The following is an 18,541-nucleotide window of genomic DNA, read 5'->3' on the forward strand; positions in this document are numbered from 1 at the left end:
AGATGCACTAAGTTGGGAGAAGGAGGAGGAAGAGATAAGCGGGGGACCAGGGCACTAGTGTCTATCACTGTTGCGGAACCCCGTTGAGTCCAATGACTCACTTTGAAAGGCCTCACTCAGGGACACCAGAGACAGGCTGCACTAGCCGTGGTGGTTCTCTTCCCGGCAGCTCCCACGTAGCAGGCTGACTGCCACAGTAAGCAGTCTGCCTGTCCTCACATGTAAAAGAAATGAAAAATCAAAGGCTTGAGACAGCCCAAGAAGCATCCGGCTTTCTCGGGTACTAATCTAAAACGGAGCATGGTGGGGTATAGAGGGGGAGGAGCCAACTTTTTACTCTAATGAATTCTTAAAGTGCCAGCTCTACTCATCCACCCGTCTATACCCCAGTATATGTACTCCAGTGCCCCCTAGCGGATGAAGGAGAACATGTATTTATACCCCTGGCACTGCAACATGGTTTGCCCAGGTGCAATGTTACTCCTTTTTTTTTTGCTTTGCTCCCAACCCAGAATCAACCCCTGTATGCACACTTAGACAGAATACACCTCAAGCATAGGTGACGATTCAATTCAACGAGATACGAATAGCACCGGGAAGGAGTTCCCGGAGCTATTCAATTGACCGTGATGCTAAGACCGACTAAAGGATTTCTGTTCGCACCCTCCTGAGGTGAGTGCAGAAATCCGACCAAGTGCCGGAAATGCTATTTTCCAGCTTAGCGCTATGCTAACAGCTTTGTGGCCATAACTTTAGTCGGAGAATGCAGATTACCGCATCTAAACAGGCGCGGTAACCGGCATCTCCCAACAAAGTGCAGGGCGTGATGGGGACAACTGAATAGCTCAGGGAACTCCTTTCCGGCGCTATTCACATTGTGTTGAACTGAATCGCCACCACAGAATCTTTCACTTTTAGTACCATAACTGTTTAAGATTATGTGAATTTGGGTTTAACTGATTTATTTATAAGCAAGATAGTGTTTAAGTCTTCGTGGAATATTTAATTTGTAAACTTTTTCTACTGCTCCTTGACCAAGTGTCTTTCTGAGCTTGAGCCTGCAGAGCTGAGATAATGTCCTGGGTGTCTCTAGAAGTAAAAACAAATTAAAAGGCAAGCTTCAGATAATACAATATTCCATACAGCAAAACGTCACACACTCACACTAGTGAAATAACTGTCATTAGTGTTATTAGTAATAAATAGGCTACAGATAACTGACTGCACAAATTTAACCTCTACGACGTGGATGATGAGTCCGACTCGTCATCTGCATGTAATCTAAAACCACAGGTGATAGGTGGGACTCACAGTAGATTCTGGAACAGCTTCAGAGTCTACTCTGTGTGCCGGCGGCTAGAGAGGAGGGGGCCCGAACGGAGTCGGCACATGGACCCCCTCCTCTCTTAATGTGGGTTGGGTAAAGGATCCCGTCGGTCAGGATGCTGGCAGTCAGAATACCGACAGCGGCATCCTGTCAGTCAAAAGCCTGACTCCTGAAGGTAAGTAGACGAATCCTAACCCTCCCCCCTAACCCACCTTTCCATCAGCCTAACCCTAACCCTCCCACAGCCTAATGCTAACCCTCCCCCTAGTGCCTAACCCTAACATTAACCCTCACCCTAATACTTACCGTCGGGATGCCGGCAGTCGGGATTCTGGTACCGGTATTCTAAGTGCCGGCATCCTTACCACAGGGATGGTAACTACATCCCCTTAATATACCCCTGGTAGTATACACAACATTTTTTTTGTATTTAATCACTGTATTGGACATACTGTAGTAACAAAAAAATTATAATTTAATAGTGAAAATCTTAATATTTTGCATATAATATACATTTTTCAGGTAAATGAGAGAACTTACTTTCATAGTATTCAAAGCATTTAGCAGTAGGACTGTTCTGCCAAGAATAATCTGAGGGCCTCTTTCCACGATTGTCCCTAGAGTACACATTTCCTCCAAATTCCACCAGCATCTCAATGAGATCCTTGTTCTTCACCTTGGCAGCATGATGCAGAGCTGTTTCGTGGAGCTTTGCTGCGTTCACATTAGCTCCTTATATAAAAAGTAAAAAAAAAAACCTAAGCTTGATGCATTTAAGATTTCAAAATAAATATTTTTATAAAAAGGTTTTTATACAATTATACTGAGACATATAAAATGTTTCAGTCCAAAATAGGTGTCTTACTTCATTTACAGCTCACCACTTAATAATTCTTCCTAAAACTTTCTTTGACACACTTAGTGAACTCCAGAAAGTTAGGTAGGTAGTGCTGTGGGGTACAAGAAGATGAATCATGGGTTTGATTCTGACATGGAGGCACCTGCATTTGTTGCCGGAGTCATGGTTGCGAGTATATGCAAATGCTAGTAGCCCTTCTACTGGTGTACAAGCGTGCATATGAATGTGCAAGGACTGAGACACCCGCTTTGAGTGTCTGTGTAGGCTGTAATACCGTACGGGTGATTCTTTAGACGCCACCATTGATGAACCATCGCTCACACTATCGACACTTATGCAGGTGAAGTTTTCCTTCTGACTATGGCCTACTATGGCTGCAGCTGTGAGCCTGTTAGCGCAGCTGCTTGTAATGACACGGCAGTGACACTCCCATTAAACTCCCATGAGATGGACAATTTTTGAGTGCAAATCTAGCCACCTCCCAGTCACCACCTAGGAACGCTCATCACTTTTCCACCCCATTTCTGATACTGTCTGTGCCGATCAAAACAGAAACGCATTTCTGAATTTTTTGTGCATGCACAGTTGCAAAACAAATAAATCACTCAACTACATGAAAATTGGCATAGTATGTGACTCAGGGCCTGATTCAGCAAGCAACGTACAGTGCGAGTCCATGATTGCAATTTGCACATTTGTTTGCATTGCGCAAAGAGGTTGCTGAGTACGGTAAGGGCACTCTCAGAATACGCAGGGAGCCCGCAGAGACCTTCGACCTTACACGTAGCTTTGATGGCACTCGATGTTCCCGATGTTTACGCTGTCAATCACGGCATAGGTGGGCAGCTTTATGTTTTGAGGTGTGTCTGCTTCTTGTGCTGCAGTCTCCATGTGTATGCATTGAGTAGCATATTCTCACAGCGGCTGGGTGCGTGCGTCTGCTAGCGTGCGTTCCTTGCTGAATCAAGCCCTTGGTCCTTACATATAGCACACAGAGGGCAAGCCTGGGCCAAATATCAAAAGTGATGTTTTGGTTTTCCACATTTATTACTAAAACTTCCCAGTTTTGGTAGAATGAGTCTAACAGGGATCTTATGGCAGCTGAAATGACAGCCACTATTACATCAAAGTTGTGTGGCTGGGAACTTTCCTTCCACCAGTGATAGGCCACACTTCGGAGGCCACATGAGGTAGTCCTGTAACTTAAAAATGGCAGCATGAGACTCTTAATATCAGTAATAGGTTAAATAAACACCTATGTGTAATAACCTATCAGGAGGTATTGTAACCAAAGACTACAAGGTATAGGGAAAAGCGGGGCTGGTTGTTACAATGACTCTAAAACCACGCCCAAGTCGCGTAGCGGTTCGTGCGACTGGGTATAAGTTTGAACGTGTTACCGTAGTCCTCAGCGAAACGCAGAGGTGTTTATGTAATAGGTACCTAAACAGTACACAGAAAAAGAAGTGCCTGGAGCCAATTATACAGTTTAGTGTAGGACTAATCTGCCTGCTGCTCTCCAGAGAGAAAGGGAATTACTCAACCCTCACAAGTAAACAAAGAATTTTTTTTATATATACAGTAGAAAGCACTGTCAGACAGTATTATATTAAGAAAGGATTTATTATCTACCATATATATTAGATACTACAAGCTGATAAAAAAAATATACAATAATACACCATAATAAACCATCTATATCACAAAGGAGCATGCATTAAGATGATTTAAACATTATACATTTTTCTTCTCTGTTAAGAAATAGTACAAGCATCCAAGCTTGCAGCAACTCTGTTAATCAGAACAGCACCTGAGACAACCTCCTATCAAGCAATGTTGTTAATTGGAATCATCCAAAGGCAGTCTAAGGGCCATATTCAATTGCCGGCGAAAAGCCGTTATCGGCGATACTTTTTCGCAGATGACGTAATTTTTGCCAATCTGGACTTATCCCCGTATTCAATTCTTCTGACTTTTCGCCGGTGCGGAAAGTCAATAGGTCGAACCCTGCGAAAAAGTATCACCTATGAATTGGTGTCGGAAAAAAGTGCAGAATTGGGGTACATACTTCCAGAAACCACCCAGCACCCCTTGGACTTTCCCCCAAATGTAAACCGTGCCACAAAACTTTTTAAAGTTACCCAGGACACCCCAAAAAAGTACTTTCATTTTGGGGGTGAAAAAATCCAAAGTAGGGGGACATACTTCTAAACTAGCGAAATAGACTCAGGGGGGTCCCCAAGTATACCACATGTGTTTTTTTATTGCAGGTGGATTTTTCACTATTTTTAAAAGTTCACATTAGCCACTTTAAGATATGCCCATTTTCAAGTACCCCAAATTTGCTAGGTCTACTCATTTTTCCCCAAAAAAACTTGCTAAATGCTATTCTTCATCACTTTTTCAAAGCCGCTAAACAGCACCTATTGAGACCATTTAAATACCTACAGCAAAATACCTACAGCAGGGCTATTCGGGGGTACCCATGGTGAACACCCATGTCACAGCATCTTTAGGGGGGTGTCAGGCTGATATCCCCAAAAATAACAGCACTTTTCGCTCACTTCGTTTTCACCGGGTCCCGTTTTCGCCGATTTGGAATTGAATACGGGCATACGGGGGGACGAGCGTGATACTTTTTCGCACCCAACACCTCCGAAGTCAGCGAAAAGTCCGGCTAAGTTCTCGCACCTAATTGAATATGGCCCTAAAGCTCTAAATGTTCTCTTATTTTTTTCCCCATCACCAAAAAAGTTATCTGCTACTTTGTTTCGAATGAGTCTTTATAGGGAGATTTTGTAAGTTTGTCTCAGCGATCACTTATGTTTTACTAGTACAAAGGTTTCATGACTGACTCCAGCAAATAGGCTTTCTCACAATGAAAAGAGTTCTTAGATAAAAATGCATACACTATTATCTAAAATTATTAAATTTATCATGGGCATGAAAAAAAAATATCTAAAAAGTAACCATGTCCTTTGTCTGATGATAGGAAGGATCTCCTCGTGTTTTTTCTCTCTCTGATCCCGGCTGTATATCATACTGCTTTTACACCTAAATCCTGGGTCTGACCCGAGATTTGGAACACAGGGCCTGATTCAGACCCGCTCGCGAGCGCTCGCAAGCGGGTCGATGGTGCCCTAGTGCACATGCGCACGACGGAGGGAGCTCCGTCGTGCGCATGCGTGAGACCCGCATAGCGACAGCCAAGCTGTCGCTATGGGTCTCGCACCAAAGGGGGCGTGCTGTCGATGGTGAGTGACAGCACGCCCCCTTTGGTGGGCATGCATGCCCAGACGGAGGCGTTCCCGTGGGAACGCCTACCGTCTGGGTCCGGCCCCACTGACATCACTAGTGATGTCAGTGGGAGTGCTTTTGGCTCTGATAGAGCCAAAAGCACTCCTGGGCTTGCGGCAGCGAGACCCTACCGCAGGGTCTCGTCGCAAGCCCGATGGTCGCGATGGTCTCGACCATCTTTTTGGCCGCTCGCATAAGCTGTGGGTGGTCACCCACAGCTATGCGAGCGGCCAGGAGGCCGCTCCATTTTTAGGTAGGGGAGCCCTGATTCAGAGGGAGCGCTCTGGTCAGAGCGTCCGGCTCTGAATCAGACCCACAGTTCCAAAACGGGTCTGACCCAGGACAGACCTTTTCTACTGCGGCACCGATCCGGATTATTCCCGGATCGGCGCCATTCACACTGCACACGGGTGCAAAGGAACACTTCTCCCGGCGCTTGAAGAGGACATCTCCAAGCGCCGAGAAATCCGGAAGTCCCCATGCTGTAAACGAAATCCCCATGCTGTACACTGCAGGGTTTCACGGGTTGTTTCAGTGTAAAGCACTGCAAGTTACCTGGGTGGAATTGCTGGGTCACTCGACCCAGGAATCCAACCCTAGCTCCTTTTACACCTAGGAGCAGCCAGAGTTAACCCTGCAATAACCCGGGTTTTAGCCCTGGTGTAAAAGAGGTATCAGTTGTGCTTGCTCAACTATATGAGGAGTGGGTACGAGAAATCCCCAAATACTGCAGAGAGACTAGGAATGTGTATACATGTATCCAGCTGGATTTCCAATAGCAGATTTAAACGAGTTTCCCCGCCTGTGCCAAATATCAGTGTCTTCCTCAGTTATGCTGGGCATACACTATACAATTTTCTGTCAGATATCTGTCCAATCTGGCTGGTTGGAATGAAAACCTGATAATGTATGGGAGCAAATTACAGTCGATCATATGGTTTTAAACACTGGAAAGCGGACAAAAACAATTGTTCAAATTGGTTAAATTCGTGTTTTAACCAATTTGTCTGAACAACCATTTTTGTCTGTTTTACAGTGTTTGTGAGCAAATGGACGATTGTCATTTGCTCCCATACATTACCAGATTTTCATTTTAGCCAGCCAGATTGGACAGATAATTGTATAGTGTATGCCCAGCATAAGCATGTGTTTGATCTGTCCCAAAGCCGGCTTTATTGCTGCTACATTCCAGTCTGCACATGTGCAAATACCTTGCTGATCAAGCCTCTTACTCAGTTCATTTTCATTTGTGCAGACCCGGCGCCTAAATTCACCATGTCGGTCTGCGTTCCAAATCCCGGCTTGCGTTCCACTTTATTTCCTGCTTAGCGGTGGATACTTTAGAAGGGTCTATCTTTCTCCTCATCACACTCCCTTTGAAACGGGTTGTGTACCAATGTTTTCCTGTACACATAATAGACCTTCTAACTTTATAGATTTCAGCAAGAACATGGAATTTAGGGCCTGTTTCAGACGCGCTCGCAAGCGGGTCGATGGTGCTCAAGTGTGCATGCGCACGATGGAGGTGGCTCCGTCGTGCGCATGCGCGAGACCCGAATAACGACGGCCAAGCCGTCGTTATGGGTCTTACACCAAAGGGGGCGTGCTGTCGATGGTGATTGACAGCACGCCCCCTTTGGTGGGCGTGCTGGGGCGTGGCTGCCCAGACGGAGGCATTCCCATGGGAACGCCTACCGTCTGGGGCCGGCCCCACTGACATCACTAGTGATGTCAGTGGGAGTGCTTTTGGCTCTGATAGAGCCAAAAGCACTCCTGGGCTTGCGGTAGCGAGACCCTACCGCAGGGTCTCGTCGCAAGCCCGATGGTCGCGATGGTCTTGACCATCGCGACCATCATTTTGGCCGCTCGCTATAGCTGTGGGTGGTCACCCACAGCTATGCGAGCGGCCAGGAGGCCACTCCAAAAAGGAGCAGGGACGACCCTGATTCAGAGCGAGCGCTCTGTCAGAGCGTCCGGCTCTGAATCAGGGCCTTGACAGCTATAATATGTTACATTTATATAGTTCCCTACACTAGACATTGTAATTGTCATTCTTTATATTGAAGAATATACAATTATTTCCTAATATACAATTTTCAGGTCCTCCATAGATGGATATACAAAGGTGCAGCTCTTTTTATTCTATATTCAATATACAAGACACACCTTTATTTAGATAATTTCTTATCCCCATTTTATTTGAAGGTTTAATAAAAATACAGCAAAACGAACAGAAATATTCCCTATATGAATAGCTCAATTTCAGAGACCATATAATCTGATCAATCCTACAAACACAGAAATTATATATTCTCTAGTCAATCCCGCATTTCATATATGAACAATATATATGTAGTAGAGATCTTCACATCTTTACATATAACTCCCCAGCAGAGCAATAATAATTGAATAACCTTTTACAACAGTTAGATATTTCCCAGTTTAGTCTGACCTGTCCAACCTTACAAGCCCAACCTGACGTGGCCCAAAGGGACTTCTGGTGACACATCTTGCAGGGTGATGTTGCGAATCTCAAAATCTTTGACACCTCATATTTATCCACAGCACCTGGAATTTTCAGGTGGTCTCCCATCCAAGTACTATCCAGGTCCAACACTGTATAGCTTCCAAAACCAGACGAGATTGGGCATGTCCAGTGTGGTATGGCTGTGGGTAGGGTAGGATTGTCTACACTTTGGTTAATTCTATATTGTCATTTAGACCAAATGGAAATAGTGTGCCTAACCGATAGATACAGAACGCCTCTCTACGGCATAGCAGACTGAATCTATCTCCACCTCTTGACATTGGTTTAATTTATTTGTTCTAATCCTTTAACAGAAATTTCTTTAAGGGACAAATTTTTACATTGGAAAATGTGACTAGACAGAGGGTGCAAATTTTTACATTATATATGGTAGATAATAAATCCTTTTTAAATATACAGTGCGTCCAGAAAGTATTCACAACACTTCACTTTTTCCACATTTTGTTATGTTACAGCCTTATTCCAAAATGGATTAAATATAATTTTGTCCTCAAAATACTACACACAATACCCCATAATAACAATGTGTAAAAAGTTTTTTTTCGAATTTTGCAAATTTAATTAAAACAAACAAACAAAAAAAACTAAGAAATCACATGTACATAAGTATTCACCACCTTTACTCAATACTTTGTTGATGCACCTTTGGCAGCAATTACAGCCTCAAGTCTTTTAGAATATGATGCCACAATCTTGGCACACCCATCTTTGGGCAGTTTCGCCCATTCCTCTTTGCAGCACCTCTCAAGCTCCATGAGGTTGGATGGGAAGCGTCGGTGCACAGCCATTTTCAGTTCTCTCCAGAGAAGTTCAATTGGATTGAAGTCTGGTCTCTGGCTGGGCCACTCAAGGATATTCACAGAGTTGTCCTGAAGCCACTCCTTTGATATCTTGGCTGTGTGCCAAGATATCAAAGGATCGTTGTCCTTCATAAGGTCGTTGTCCTACTGAAAGATGAACCGTCACCCCAGTCTGGGGTCAAGAGCGCTCTGGAGCAGGTTTTAATCCAGGATGTCTCTCTACATTGCTGCATTAATCTTTCCCTCTATCCTGACTAGTCTCCCAGTTCCTGCCGCTGAAAACCATCCCCACAGGATGATGCTGCCACCACCATGCTTCATTGTGGGGATGGTAGTGGCCTGGTGATGAGCAGTGCCTGGTTTCCTCCAAACATAACGCCTGGCATTCACGCCAAAGAGTACAATCTTTGTCTCATGGTCTGAGAGTCCTTCAGGTACATTTTGCCAAACTCCAGGCAGGCTGCCATGTGCTTTTTACTAAGGAGTGGCTTCCGTCTGGCCACTCTACCATACAGGCCTGATTGGTGGATTGCTGCAGAGATGGTTGTCCTTCTGGAAGGTTCTCCTCTCTCCACAGAGGAATGCTGTAGCTCTGACAGAGTGACCATCAGGTTCTTGGGTCACCTCCCTGACTAGGGCCCTTCTCCCCCGATCGCTCAGTTTAGAAGGCCGGCCAACTCTAGGAAGAGTCCTGGTAGTTCCAAACTTATTCCATTTACGGATGATGGAGGCCACAGTGCTCATTGGGACCTTCAAAGCAGCAGATATTTTTCTGTACCCTTCCCCAGATTTGTGCCTCAAGACAATCCTGTCTCGGAGGTCTACAGACAATTCCTTGGAATTTCATGCTTGGTTTGTGCTCTGACATACACCTTATATAGACAGGTGTATGCCTTTCAAAATCATGTCCAATCAACTGAATTTACCACAGGTGGACTCCAATTAAGCTGTAGGAACATCCCAAGGATGATCAGTGGAACAGGATGCACCTGAGATCAATTTTGAGCTTCATGGCAAAGGCCGTGAATACTTATGTATGTGATTGACTAGTGTTTTTTGTTATTAAATTTGCAAAGATCTCAAAAAAACTTTTTACACGTTGTCATTATGGGGTATTGTGTGCAGAATTTTGAGGAGAAAAATTAATTTATTCCATTTTGGACTAAGGCCGTAATATAACAAAATGTGGAAAAAGTGAAGCGTTGTGAATACTTTCCGGATGCACTGTAATACTGTCTGCAAGCGCTTTCTACTTTATATGAAAATAAATTCTGTGTTTACTTGTGAGATACCTAAACAAACTCTTTCTTCTTGTTCCAAAGTAATATTTTTCTCCTAGAGTTGAAGTCGTATCTTGGCTGGACTGTTAAAGGTAAGGGTTTATCATTAATTTTGTTAGCATCACAGACCATTTGTGTATTTATTATCATTGTTAGAATCATGACTTGAAACACAGAAATTGAACTATGGCCATCTTGGTTATCGAACATCAATTAGGGCAAGTTATTACACAATATCGGAGGCAAGTTGTTACTTGTAATAATGTGCCCCACAGTCAGTGGCGGATTTCCCACTAGGCACGTGAGGCAGAAATCAGCAGTGTAGACGATGAGTGATGTCTGTCATTGTCATCAGACTTATATACCAAATATATACCAAATGTGATTGTGATAAACGTACAAAGTTTTCTAGATTTTGTATAGATTATTTTATCTGTAACAATTTGCCCCAACCCGTAACAAGTTAACCCCATCGGGGGCAGGTTGTTCCGATTATTTTTGTTTCCGAAAAACATGTTTTTCATGGTTAATAAAAATTATTGGATGTAACTTACACCCAATATAAATAGAAAAAAAGAATACGGTTTTGTTTGTAAATGTTTCTGTTTGGTTGGGATTAAAGATTTTTGAGATATTTGAATTTCTGTATTTTTGTAACTACTAGCCCCGCCTTCCCCTAACAAACAAACAAACATGACAACAGAAGGAGGAATGAGCTGCCGGCTGTGTATGAAGGCTTGCATGTGGCCTAACTGCTATATACTGTTTTCAAAATGATCCTGAGGCTGTAACTGGCATTTCCCAAGAACTGTAATGTACTGAGATGTGTGCCCAGAACACAGAGTGGTCTATGTACTAAGCAGTGTTAGGAGACAGAGTGAAAAGTGATAAGTCAGTGATAAGGTGCCAGCCAATCAGCTCCTAACTGCCATGTCACAGGCTGTGTTTGAAAAATGACAGTTGGGAGCTGATTGGCTGGCACCTTATCACTTTTCACTCTGTCTCCTAACACTGTTTAGTAAATAGACCCCAGAGTCATTTAACAGTGCAAATAAAAAGTTGTGGACAAAGGATGTTAAAAGGTTTATGCCCTATGTTTTCTCTATAGATTTGTATCATAATCTTACCAAACCAGAGCCATTTGGTACAGTAGCTATTGAATGCACGGTCTTCAAAAAAACAAGCACATTAAAAGTGTAGCCTATGCTAGGTGTCATATCAAGTGATTTTTGGAATATTACTTTTTCAATACTCCTGTAACAAAATATAATTTTAGAAATGGTACAAGGCCGCGTATGGGTCTTAAGGTACTGATGTAAATGCACAGGAGTCCACCTACCTGCCATGAGTAAAACTTTGGCACAGTCTAAGTGTTCCCTTGCACAAGCTACATGCAAAGGCGTTCCAAAATGACAATCATGAGCTTCTAGATTCGCTCCCACATCAATTAAAAGCTTCACACATTCATGTTTTCCTGAAAAAACATCACAATCAAGGTTAAGTTTAACTTACTGTTCAAAATTTCAAAACAGGTGCTTTAGAGTGAGACAGGGATGTCTTATGCTGCCCATCCACTAAGCGATTATACCTAGCGATGGAGCGATAACGACGGTCGTTATCGCTCCATCGCTTGGTAATCGCCCGCAAATCGGGCAGTAAAAGTTAAAAAACTACCAGTGATGTGCGCGCCCGCTGGTCGTTTTTAACATCAATCAACGTCCGAACATGACGGTCAACCTGACGACCGCCGTCAGGTTGCCATGTTCGGGGATGATTGATCTGCATACACTGAACGTCTGAACGTTCAGTGTATGCAGGTCACCCCGCGGGAGACGACGGCGTCGTAATCGTGCCGTCGTCCCCCGCATCGTGTAATGGATGGGCAGCATTATTTATTCACAAAAAGGCATTCAAATAAACCATTACCATATATTCTCCTAATGTATAGGAGACAAAGAGATAAAAAGTTCTGTGTATAATAGAAGTAGAGAAGAAATAATGATCACTATAGTAAAGCAAGCTTGCTGGGTCATACACTATCAGGGGGTTGGGTATGGGATACCAGCAGTTGTGATGCTGACAGTCAGAATATCGACAGCAGCATCCCAGTCACAATCCTGAAGCCTGAGCGTAAGTAGTCTAACCCTAGCCCACCTTTCCCGCAGCCTAACCCTAACCCTCCCCCCTGTAGACTAACCCCCCCCCCACAGCCTGACCTCACCCCTCCCCTTAGTGTCTAACCCTAACCTTCCCCCTAACCTTAATATTTACCGTTGGGATGCCGGCGGTCGAGATTCTGGAGCCGGGATTCCGACTGCTGGTGGGATTCCGGCTTCGGTGTTCTGAGTGCCGGCATCCAGACCTCCGTGATGGTGACTACAGGAGCCAAGTCACTGACTATACAAATTTACTATCTGGCTGCAAAATGTCCCTGGTTCTATAAAATAAAAGCTAGTTCCTACATTTTCCTGCCTGGCTCTTCACTAAAGGCCTGATTCAGAATTGCCTGCAATGCTCCATAGCCGAGCATACGTATCGATGATCAACTACATGCCATTCAGAGTTGCACATTTCCCAGCCGCATCTCCACTTACGGGTAAATGGATTAAACTGGGCATTCACATGTAGGCGCAATAGAGTGAAAATGTGTTGTGGTTGTGTAGACAAAATTGCGGCCTATATGTGGCCAAGTCCACATTTATTTCTGAGTTCACAATATGGCCCCATCGGAGGCCAATATGTGTGCAACTCCGAATCAGGCATTGAGAGTGAAGCCACAGGAGAGTGCTTGAACAATGATTTCAGCTAGGAAAGCAGTGTTCATTATGCCACCACTGTAGTGATGGAAAGCATATGAAGAGTGATTCCACTGTCATACAATGCTCTCTGTGATAACTTTACAAAGCTGTAATCAAGTAGCCTATGATCTGACAGTGTCGAGCTCACTGATTACCTTAGCTGTGCCTGTGAGGGTGAAACAAGAGCATGAGAGATGGATCATATCAGTGTGGAGCTTTACTGACAGGGAGAGATAGAAAACGCCACCTATATGAGCGCAGACAAGTTCCCCTTTTCAGGCAGGGCAATGGGCCAATTGGTTAGCGGGCAATTCCGGGAATATGGTAGACAACTATGTGACCTGGGTCCAGAACCCCTAAGGCTCTGTGACCCATAGCAACGGCAACCCCTGCACAGACTATAGCTATGCCCATGCTACTGTGTGATACCACTATATAGCCTAATGTTATTTTGTAACTAAAGACTAACAGCATGTGTGTAACTGTATTATAGGAAGAAGGAATCTGCAAGGAAATGCAGATATTAAACACTGTGTAAATATACAATACCATTAAGCAAAGTGTGTGAAGTTACTTACCACTCATGCATGCTTCGTGAAGCGGGGATGCAGTAAAAAGTGGAGGGTTCACTTTAGCACCATATTCCAAGAGCAGCTTAATACATTCCACACTGCCAGCAGCAGAGGCGTCACAGAGAGGTGTACTACTATCAATATTTCTGGCATCCACCTATACAACAGTACAAATATATTGGCTTGGAGATGTAAATAAAATGACATAAATAGAAGTTTAAAAAACAAAATCAACAAACTGTCTCTTACTGCAATGTTGGCATACTTCCAATATTAATGCACACAAGTGGGAATAGCATAATGCCCAATAGTTTACTTAATGGTATAAATGAGCAAGGTGCTACAGAAAAAAGATCCCATGAAAATCCACCTAGTCATTATTGGCATGCCCATAGATGTGGACAGCAAATGACAGCTGTCAGTCAATGTGTGATCATTTTCAAACCGTATGAGGAGGACTCCCTGTGATCTGGCAGCTTGGCTTAAATCCCAGGTGTGCTGCAGACTGATGTTGTTGCTCCTCGATACCAGACTTAACAATCAGATCTTTTTCTTCATTAATTGAAATTGTACAATTAAAACAGAAATATGGTTTGATGAGAGTTATGGTAAAACTTACCTTTGTTAACTCTCTTTCTTCGAAGTCCATAGGGTCCACAGGGAAATCTTGTGGTGTAGGTGGTGGTTGAGGACCGGTCACCACGCAGTTAAAGCTTTCAGCTCCCAGGATGCATCGGTGCATCCCCCTATACCCCGTCCCCGAGCCTGAGGCACCATAGTTCAAGACAAGCCAAAGGCTGGAGGAAGAGGAGAGGAGAGAAGGAAGACTGGTACACACAAGAATCACACTCTCACGGAGAAGGAGACAGGAAACTGGTGACCAGAAACATAAGACCATGTGAAGCCAGGTGCGTCAGGGAGGGTGCCCTGTCGACCCTATGGACTTCGAAGAAAGAGAGTTAACAAAAGGTGTTACCATAACTCATTTTCTTCTTCAGGGTCCATAAGGCTCCACAGGAAGACCTTGGGTATGTCCCAAAAGGAGTTATTCAAGGGTGGGGACGCTCCTGCGCAGAGAGGAGAGTCCGGCGTCCAAATGAAGCATCCTGAGAGGCAAATGTATCGAAGGCATAGAACCTCAGAAAAGGTATGGACTGAGGACCACGTGGCCGCCTTACAAAGCTGTTCAGCTGAGGCGCCACAGCGAGCTGCCCACGAGGGACCCACAGAGCAAGTAGAATGAGCAGTAACAGTAGCCGGTAGAGGAAGGCCTGCCTGCGTGTAAGTCTGTGAGATTGTCATGCAAAGCCTTCTAGCCAATGTCGGTTTGTTGGCTGGCCATTCCTTCTTGTGAAATCCATAGAGCACAAATAAGGAGTCTGATTTCTGAAGAGAAGAGAACTGGTACGGTCCACATAGGCCATAAGGGCACGGGCCACATCCAAGGAGGCCCACCTGCCGATAGGTCTGGTGTTTAAAAGGCCAGAACTACAATTTCCTTATTAATGTGGAAACGAGTAACAACTTTTGGAAGGAAACCAGAGTCCTAAGCACAGCCCTGCCCTGATGGAATATCAGAAATGGGAAGCGACAGGAGAGCTCCCCTAAATCTGACACCCTTCTGGCGGACGCCATAGTCAGAAGAAAAAAAAAAATCTTCGCTGTGAGCCACTTGAGTTCCACATATTCCAGGGGTTCAAACTGAGGACCCTGGAGGGCACAGAGAACTACTGACAAATTCCATGGAGCCACTGGAGGGACAAAGGGAGGTTGTATACGGAGGACACCCTGGAGGAATGTGTGGACATCCGGTAGTGGAGCAACTCTACGCTGGAACCAAATGGATAGAGAGGAGTCCAAGGTCCAATCCAGCTTGAAGGAAGGCCAGGACTCTGGAAATCCTAAACACTTGAGGGCTGTAGTTTCTGGTAAAACACCATTGGAAATATGTATGTCACTCTGTGGCAAATCCGAGCAGAGGCTGGCTTACGCGCTCTGAGCATAGTCGAGACTACAGAGCTAGAGAATCCTTTGGACCTCAGGAGGGTTGTCTCAAGAGACATGCCGTCAAAGACAGAGTACCCAAGTCTGGGTAAAGGCAAGGACTCTGAGACAACAGGTCCAGACTTTGAGGCAGCAGTGTCGATGGGAGAGACTCTGAAGTTTCCAATTACGTCTGGGCCAAGCTGGAGCCACCAGCAGGACAGGGACTCCATCTTGTTTGAACTTCCGAAAAACTCGAGGAAGAAAGGAGACTGGAGGAAATAGGTACGCAAACTGGAAGGTCCACTTCACTGACAATGCGTCTACGAAGGTTGCCTTGGCATCCCTTGTTCTGGACCCGTACACCAGCAGTTTGTGATTGTGTCGGGAGGCCATCAGGTCCACCTCTGGTAGGCTCCATCTGTTCACTAGGAGTTGAAAAACCTCTGGGTGAAGAGACCATTCATCGATGTGCACGTTGTGACAGCTGAGGAAGTCTGCTTCCCATTTGAGAACTCCCAAAATGAACACCACAGAGATGGCTGGGAGGTGACCCTCGCCCATGTCAGAATGCGTGACACTTCTGTCATAGCTGCACGATTTCGAGTGCCTCCTTGATGGTTGACGTAAGGTTTTCCTTGAAGTATGCCCTGGGCCAGTATGAGGGGGCACTGTATACAGCTCGAAGTTCCAATATGTTGATCGGCAGGGTTGATTCGACCGATGTCCAATGGCCCTAGAAGGAGTGTTGACCGGTCGCTGCACCCCAGAGACTGGCATCCGTTGTTAGGAGTACCCAGTCTGGAATCCAAAAGGGACGACCCTTGGTTAGATGAGATGTCTGTAGCCACCAAGATAGGGACAGACGAATCTCTGGAGAGAGCACCATCGTCTGAGCCCTGACCCGTTGGGCCAACCCGTTCCACCTGGAGAGGATTAACCTATGCAGAGGCCTGAAGTGGAACTGAGCATACTCCACCATATTGAAGATGGATACCATGGATCCCAGAACCTGCATTGCTGAGTGGACTGACACTCGGCGACTGTGAAGGAATCTGCGCACTCGTTTTTTTAGTGTGGAGATCTTGTCTGATGTCATAAAGATTGTCTGATCCTGAGAATCCAGCAGGGCTCCCAGATGAACCATTCTTTGTGAGGGATTCAGGGAGGACTTTTTCCAGTTGATTAATCATCCATCCTTTTGAAGAAAAGCAATGGTTAGCTGCAGATGGCGTTGAAGAACCTCTGGGTATGCTGCTAAGAGCAAGAAGTCGTCCAGATATGGTAGTAGTCGGACACTCTGACCACACAGGTGGGCCGCCATGATAGCCATAATTTTGGTAAATACCCGTGCAGCTGTGTATAGTCCAAAGGGCAGAGCCGGAAATTGGAAGTGTGGCTGTAGTATAGAAAATCGGAGATATCGCTGATGAGAGGGCGCTATAGGTAGCTAAGCGTCCTGAATATCCAGAGATACCATAATGTCCTCAGGCTCCATAGCTAGGATGATAGAGCGTATGGTCTCCATCCGGAACCTTGGTACCCTGAGGAATTTGTTCAAGGACTTGAGGTTGAGGATAGGCTGATGAGACTCATTCGGCTTCTGAACCAGAAAGAGAGTAGAATAATAACTAGACCCTCGCTGAGATAGCGGGACTGGCACAATTACCCCTGCTTCCAGCAAGGACTGTATGGCTTTCTGGATTTGCAGGGCCTTGTTTGGGTCTGAAAGAGGGCCTGTGTACAAAAATTGGTGGGGTGTCAGTCTTAGAAATGAGAGGGCATACCCTTGAGAGACCACTTCTCTTACCCAAGCGTCCGTGGTGTTTTAACACCAGGACTGGGCAAACTGAAGAAGTCGGCCTCCTACTCTGGGGTCCCCCAGGGGGAGGCCCTTCCCGTCAGGCTGAGGGCTTGTCTTCGGATTTTGAAGCAGGACGTCTGGTGGTTCAGGCCTGCTTTGTCCTGGGTTTTGCCCTAATGGAAGCAGTCTGTCTAGGAAAGGACTGACCTTTAGGCTTTCCTTGAGGACGAAAGGACCTAAACGATGTAGACCGAGGCTTTGTAGTAGTAGACACTGAGGGCAGAAATGCAGTTTTTGATGCCACCAATGTGGTTACAATCTTGTCAAGCTCTGGGCCAAACAAGATTTCCCCCTTGTAGGGCAATACTTCTAAGCCCAGATCTGCATCTGCCTTCCATGAGCGTAGCCACAGGGTATGGCAGGCAGACACCACCGCGGCTGAGACTCTAGAAGTTAGGAGACTAGCATCCAATGTCGCTTCTCCAATATAGGAAGCTGCATCTCGTATGTGAGCTATGAAAGACATCTGATCCCTAGATGCGTCTGAGGGAAAAGAGTCTTCAAGTGCGTCAGCCCAGCTTTAGCCACCCGTGCAATAGCCATGGTCAGACAAGCAACAGCTCGTGAAAGAGAGTATATCGATTTAAGGCAAGATTCAACCTTTCTATCCGTAGGGTCCTTCGTAGAGAATACTGTAGGGATAGGCAATGTAGCGCTCTTAAATAATCCTGTAACATGGGAATCCACCGCAGGGGGAGTCTCCCATTTTGAACAATGAGCTGCAGGAAATGGATAACAGGAGGTCAGACGTTTTTGGGGCTGAAACCTCTTACCAGGCGTCTGCCAGGCTGCTGCCATGTGTTCAGCTAGTTGATCCGAGAGAATTCTGCTGAAGCTACTTTCTGTTATTTAAACAGTGGGTGCTTTGATTTAAGGGCTGGTTCGTCATCTTCTATTAGTAAGATGGATCTAACAGCGCGCACCAAAGCAGGAATATTAATTTTAGACTGACTCTCTTCCTCCCTCGGAGAGGAGTCGGTGTTAGAGAAATCAGCATCTTCTGCCTCCTCAGATGACACATCAGAATCTGAGAGCTGCGTGGACTGTGAAGATAACACAGGGCGCTCAGACGTTTTACTGGGTAGGGGCTTCTCACCTTGCAACATAGTTTGTAAGCATGTAGAGGTAGCCACTATACTGAGCTAGAAAATACATGCAGCCCTGAGGAAGAGTCCTGGCGACTTGAAACGCGTTGTCGGTTTATTGTACCCAC

The 18,541-nt window shown here is 45.3% G+C and overlaps 1 protein-coding gene and 1 pseudogene across 1 annotated transcript in view; both read right to left on the minus strand.

Annotated features, from left to right (window-relative positions):
* Positions 1–362: 362 nt before the first annotated feature.
* The window catches only part of ASB13 (ankyrin repeat and SOCS box containing 13), a 28,458-nt gene continuing 10,279 nt past the window's right edge, over positions 363–18,541 (minus strand). Inside the window, exons 3-6 of the mRNA XM_088468899.1 lie at positions 13,488–13,638; positions 11,451–11,585; positions 1,868–2,059; positions 363–1,089 (exon numbers count right to left, since the gene is read on the minus strand). Of these exons, the coding sequence (XP_088325025.1) occupies positions 962–1,089; positions 1,868–2,059; positions 11,451–11,585; positions 13,488–13,638 (606 nt within the window). The 3' untranslated portion in view covers positions 363–961. The remainder of the gene's footprint in view (positions 1,090–1,867; positions 2,060–11,450; positions 11,586–13,487; positions 13,639–18,541) is intronic.
* On the minus strand, positions 8,040–8,158 carry LOC148529168 (5S ribosomal RNA; annotated as a pseudogene).

Source organism: Taudactylus pleione, unplaced genomic scaffold, assembly GCF_031769625.1.
Source record: "Taudactylus pleione unplaced genomic scaffold, aTauple2 ptg000086l, whole genome shotgun sequence".
Taxonomy (NCBI): domain Eukaryota; kingdom Metazoa; phylum Chordata; class Amphibia; order Anura; family Myobatrachidae; genus Taudactylus; species Taudactylus pleione.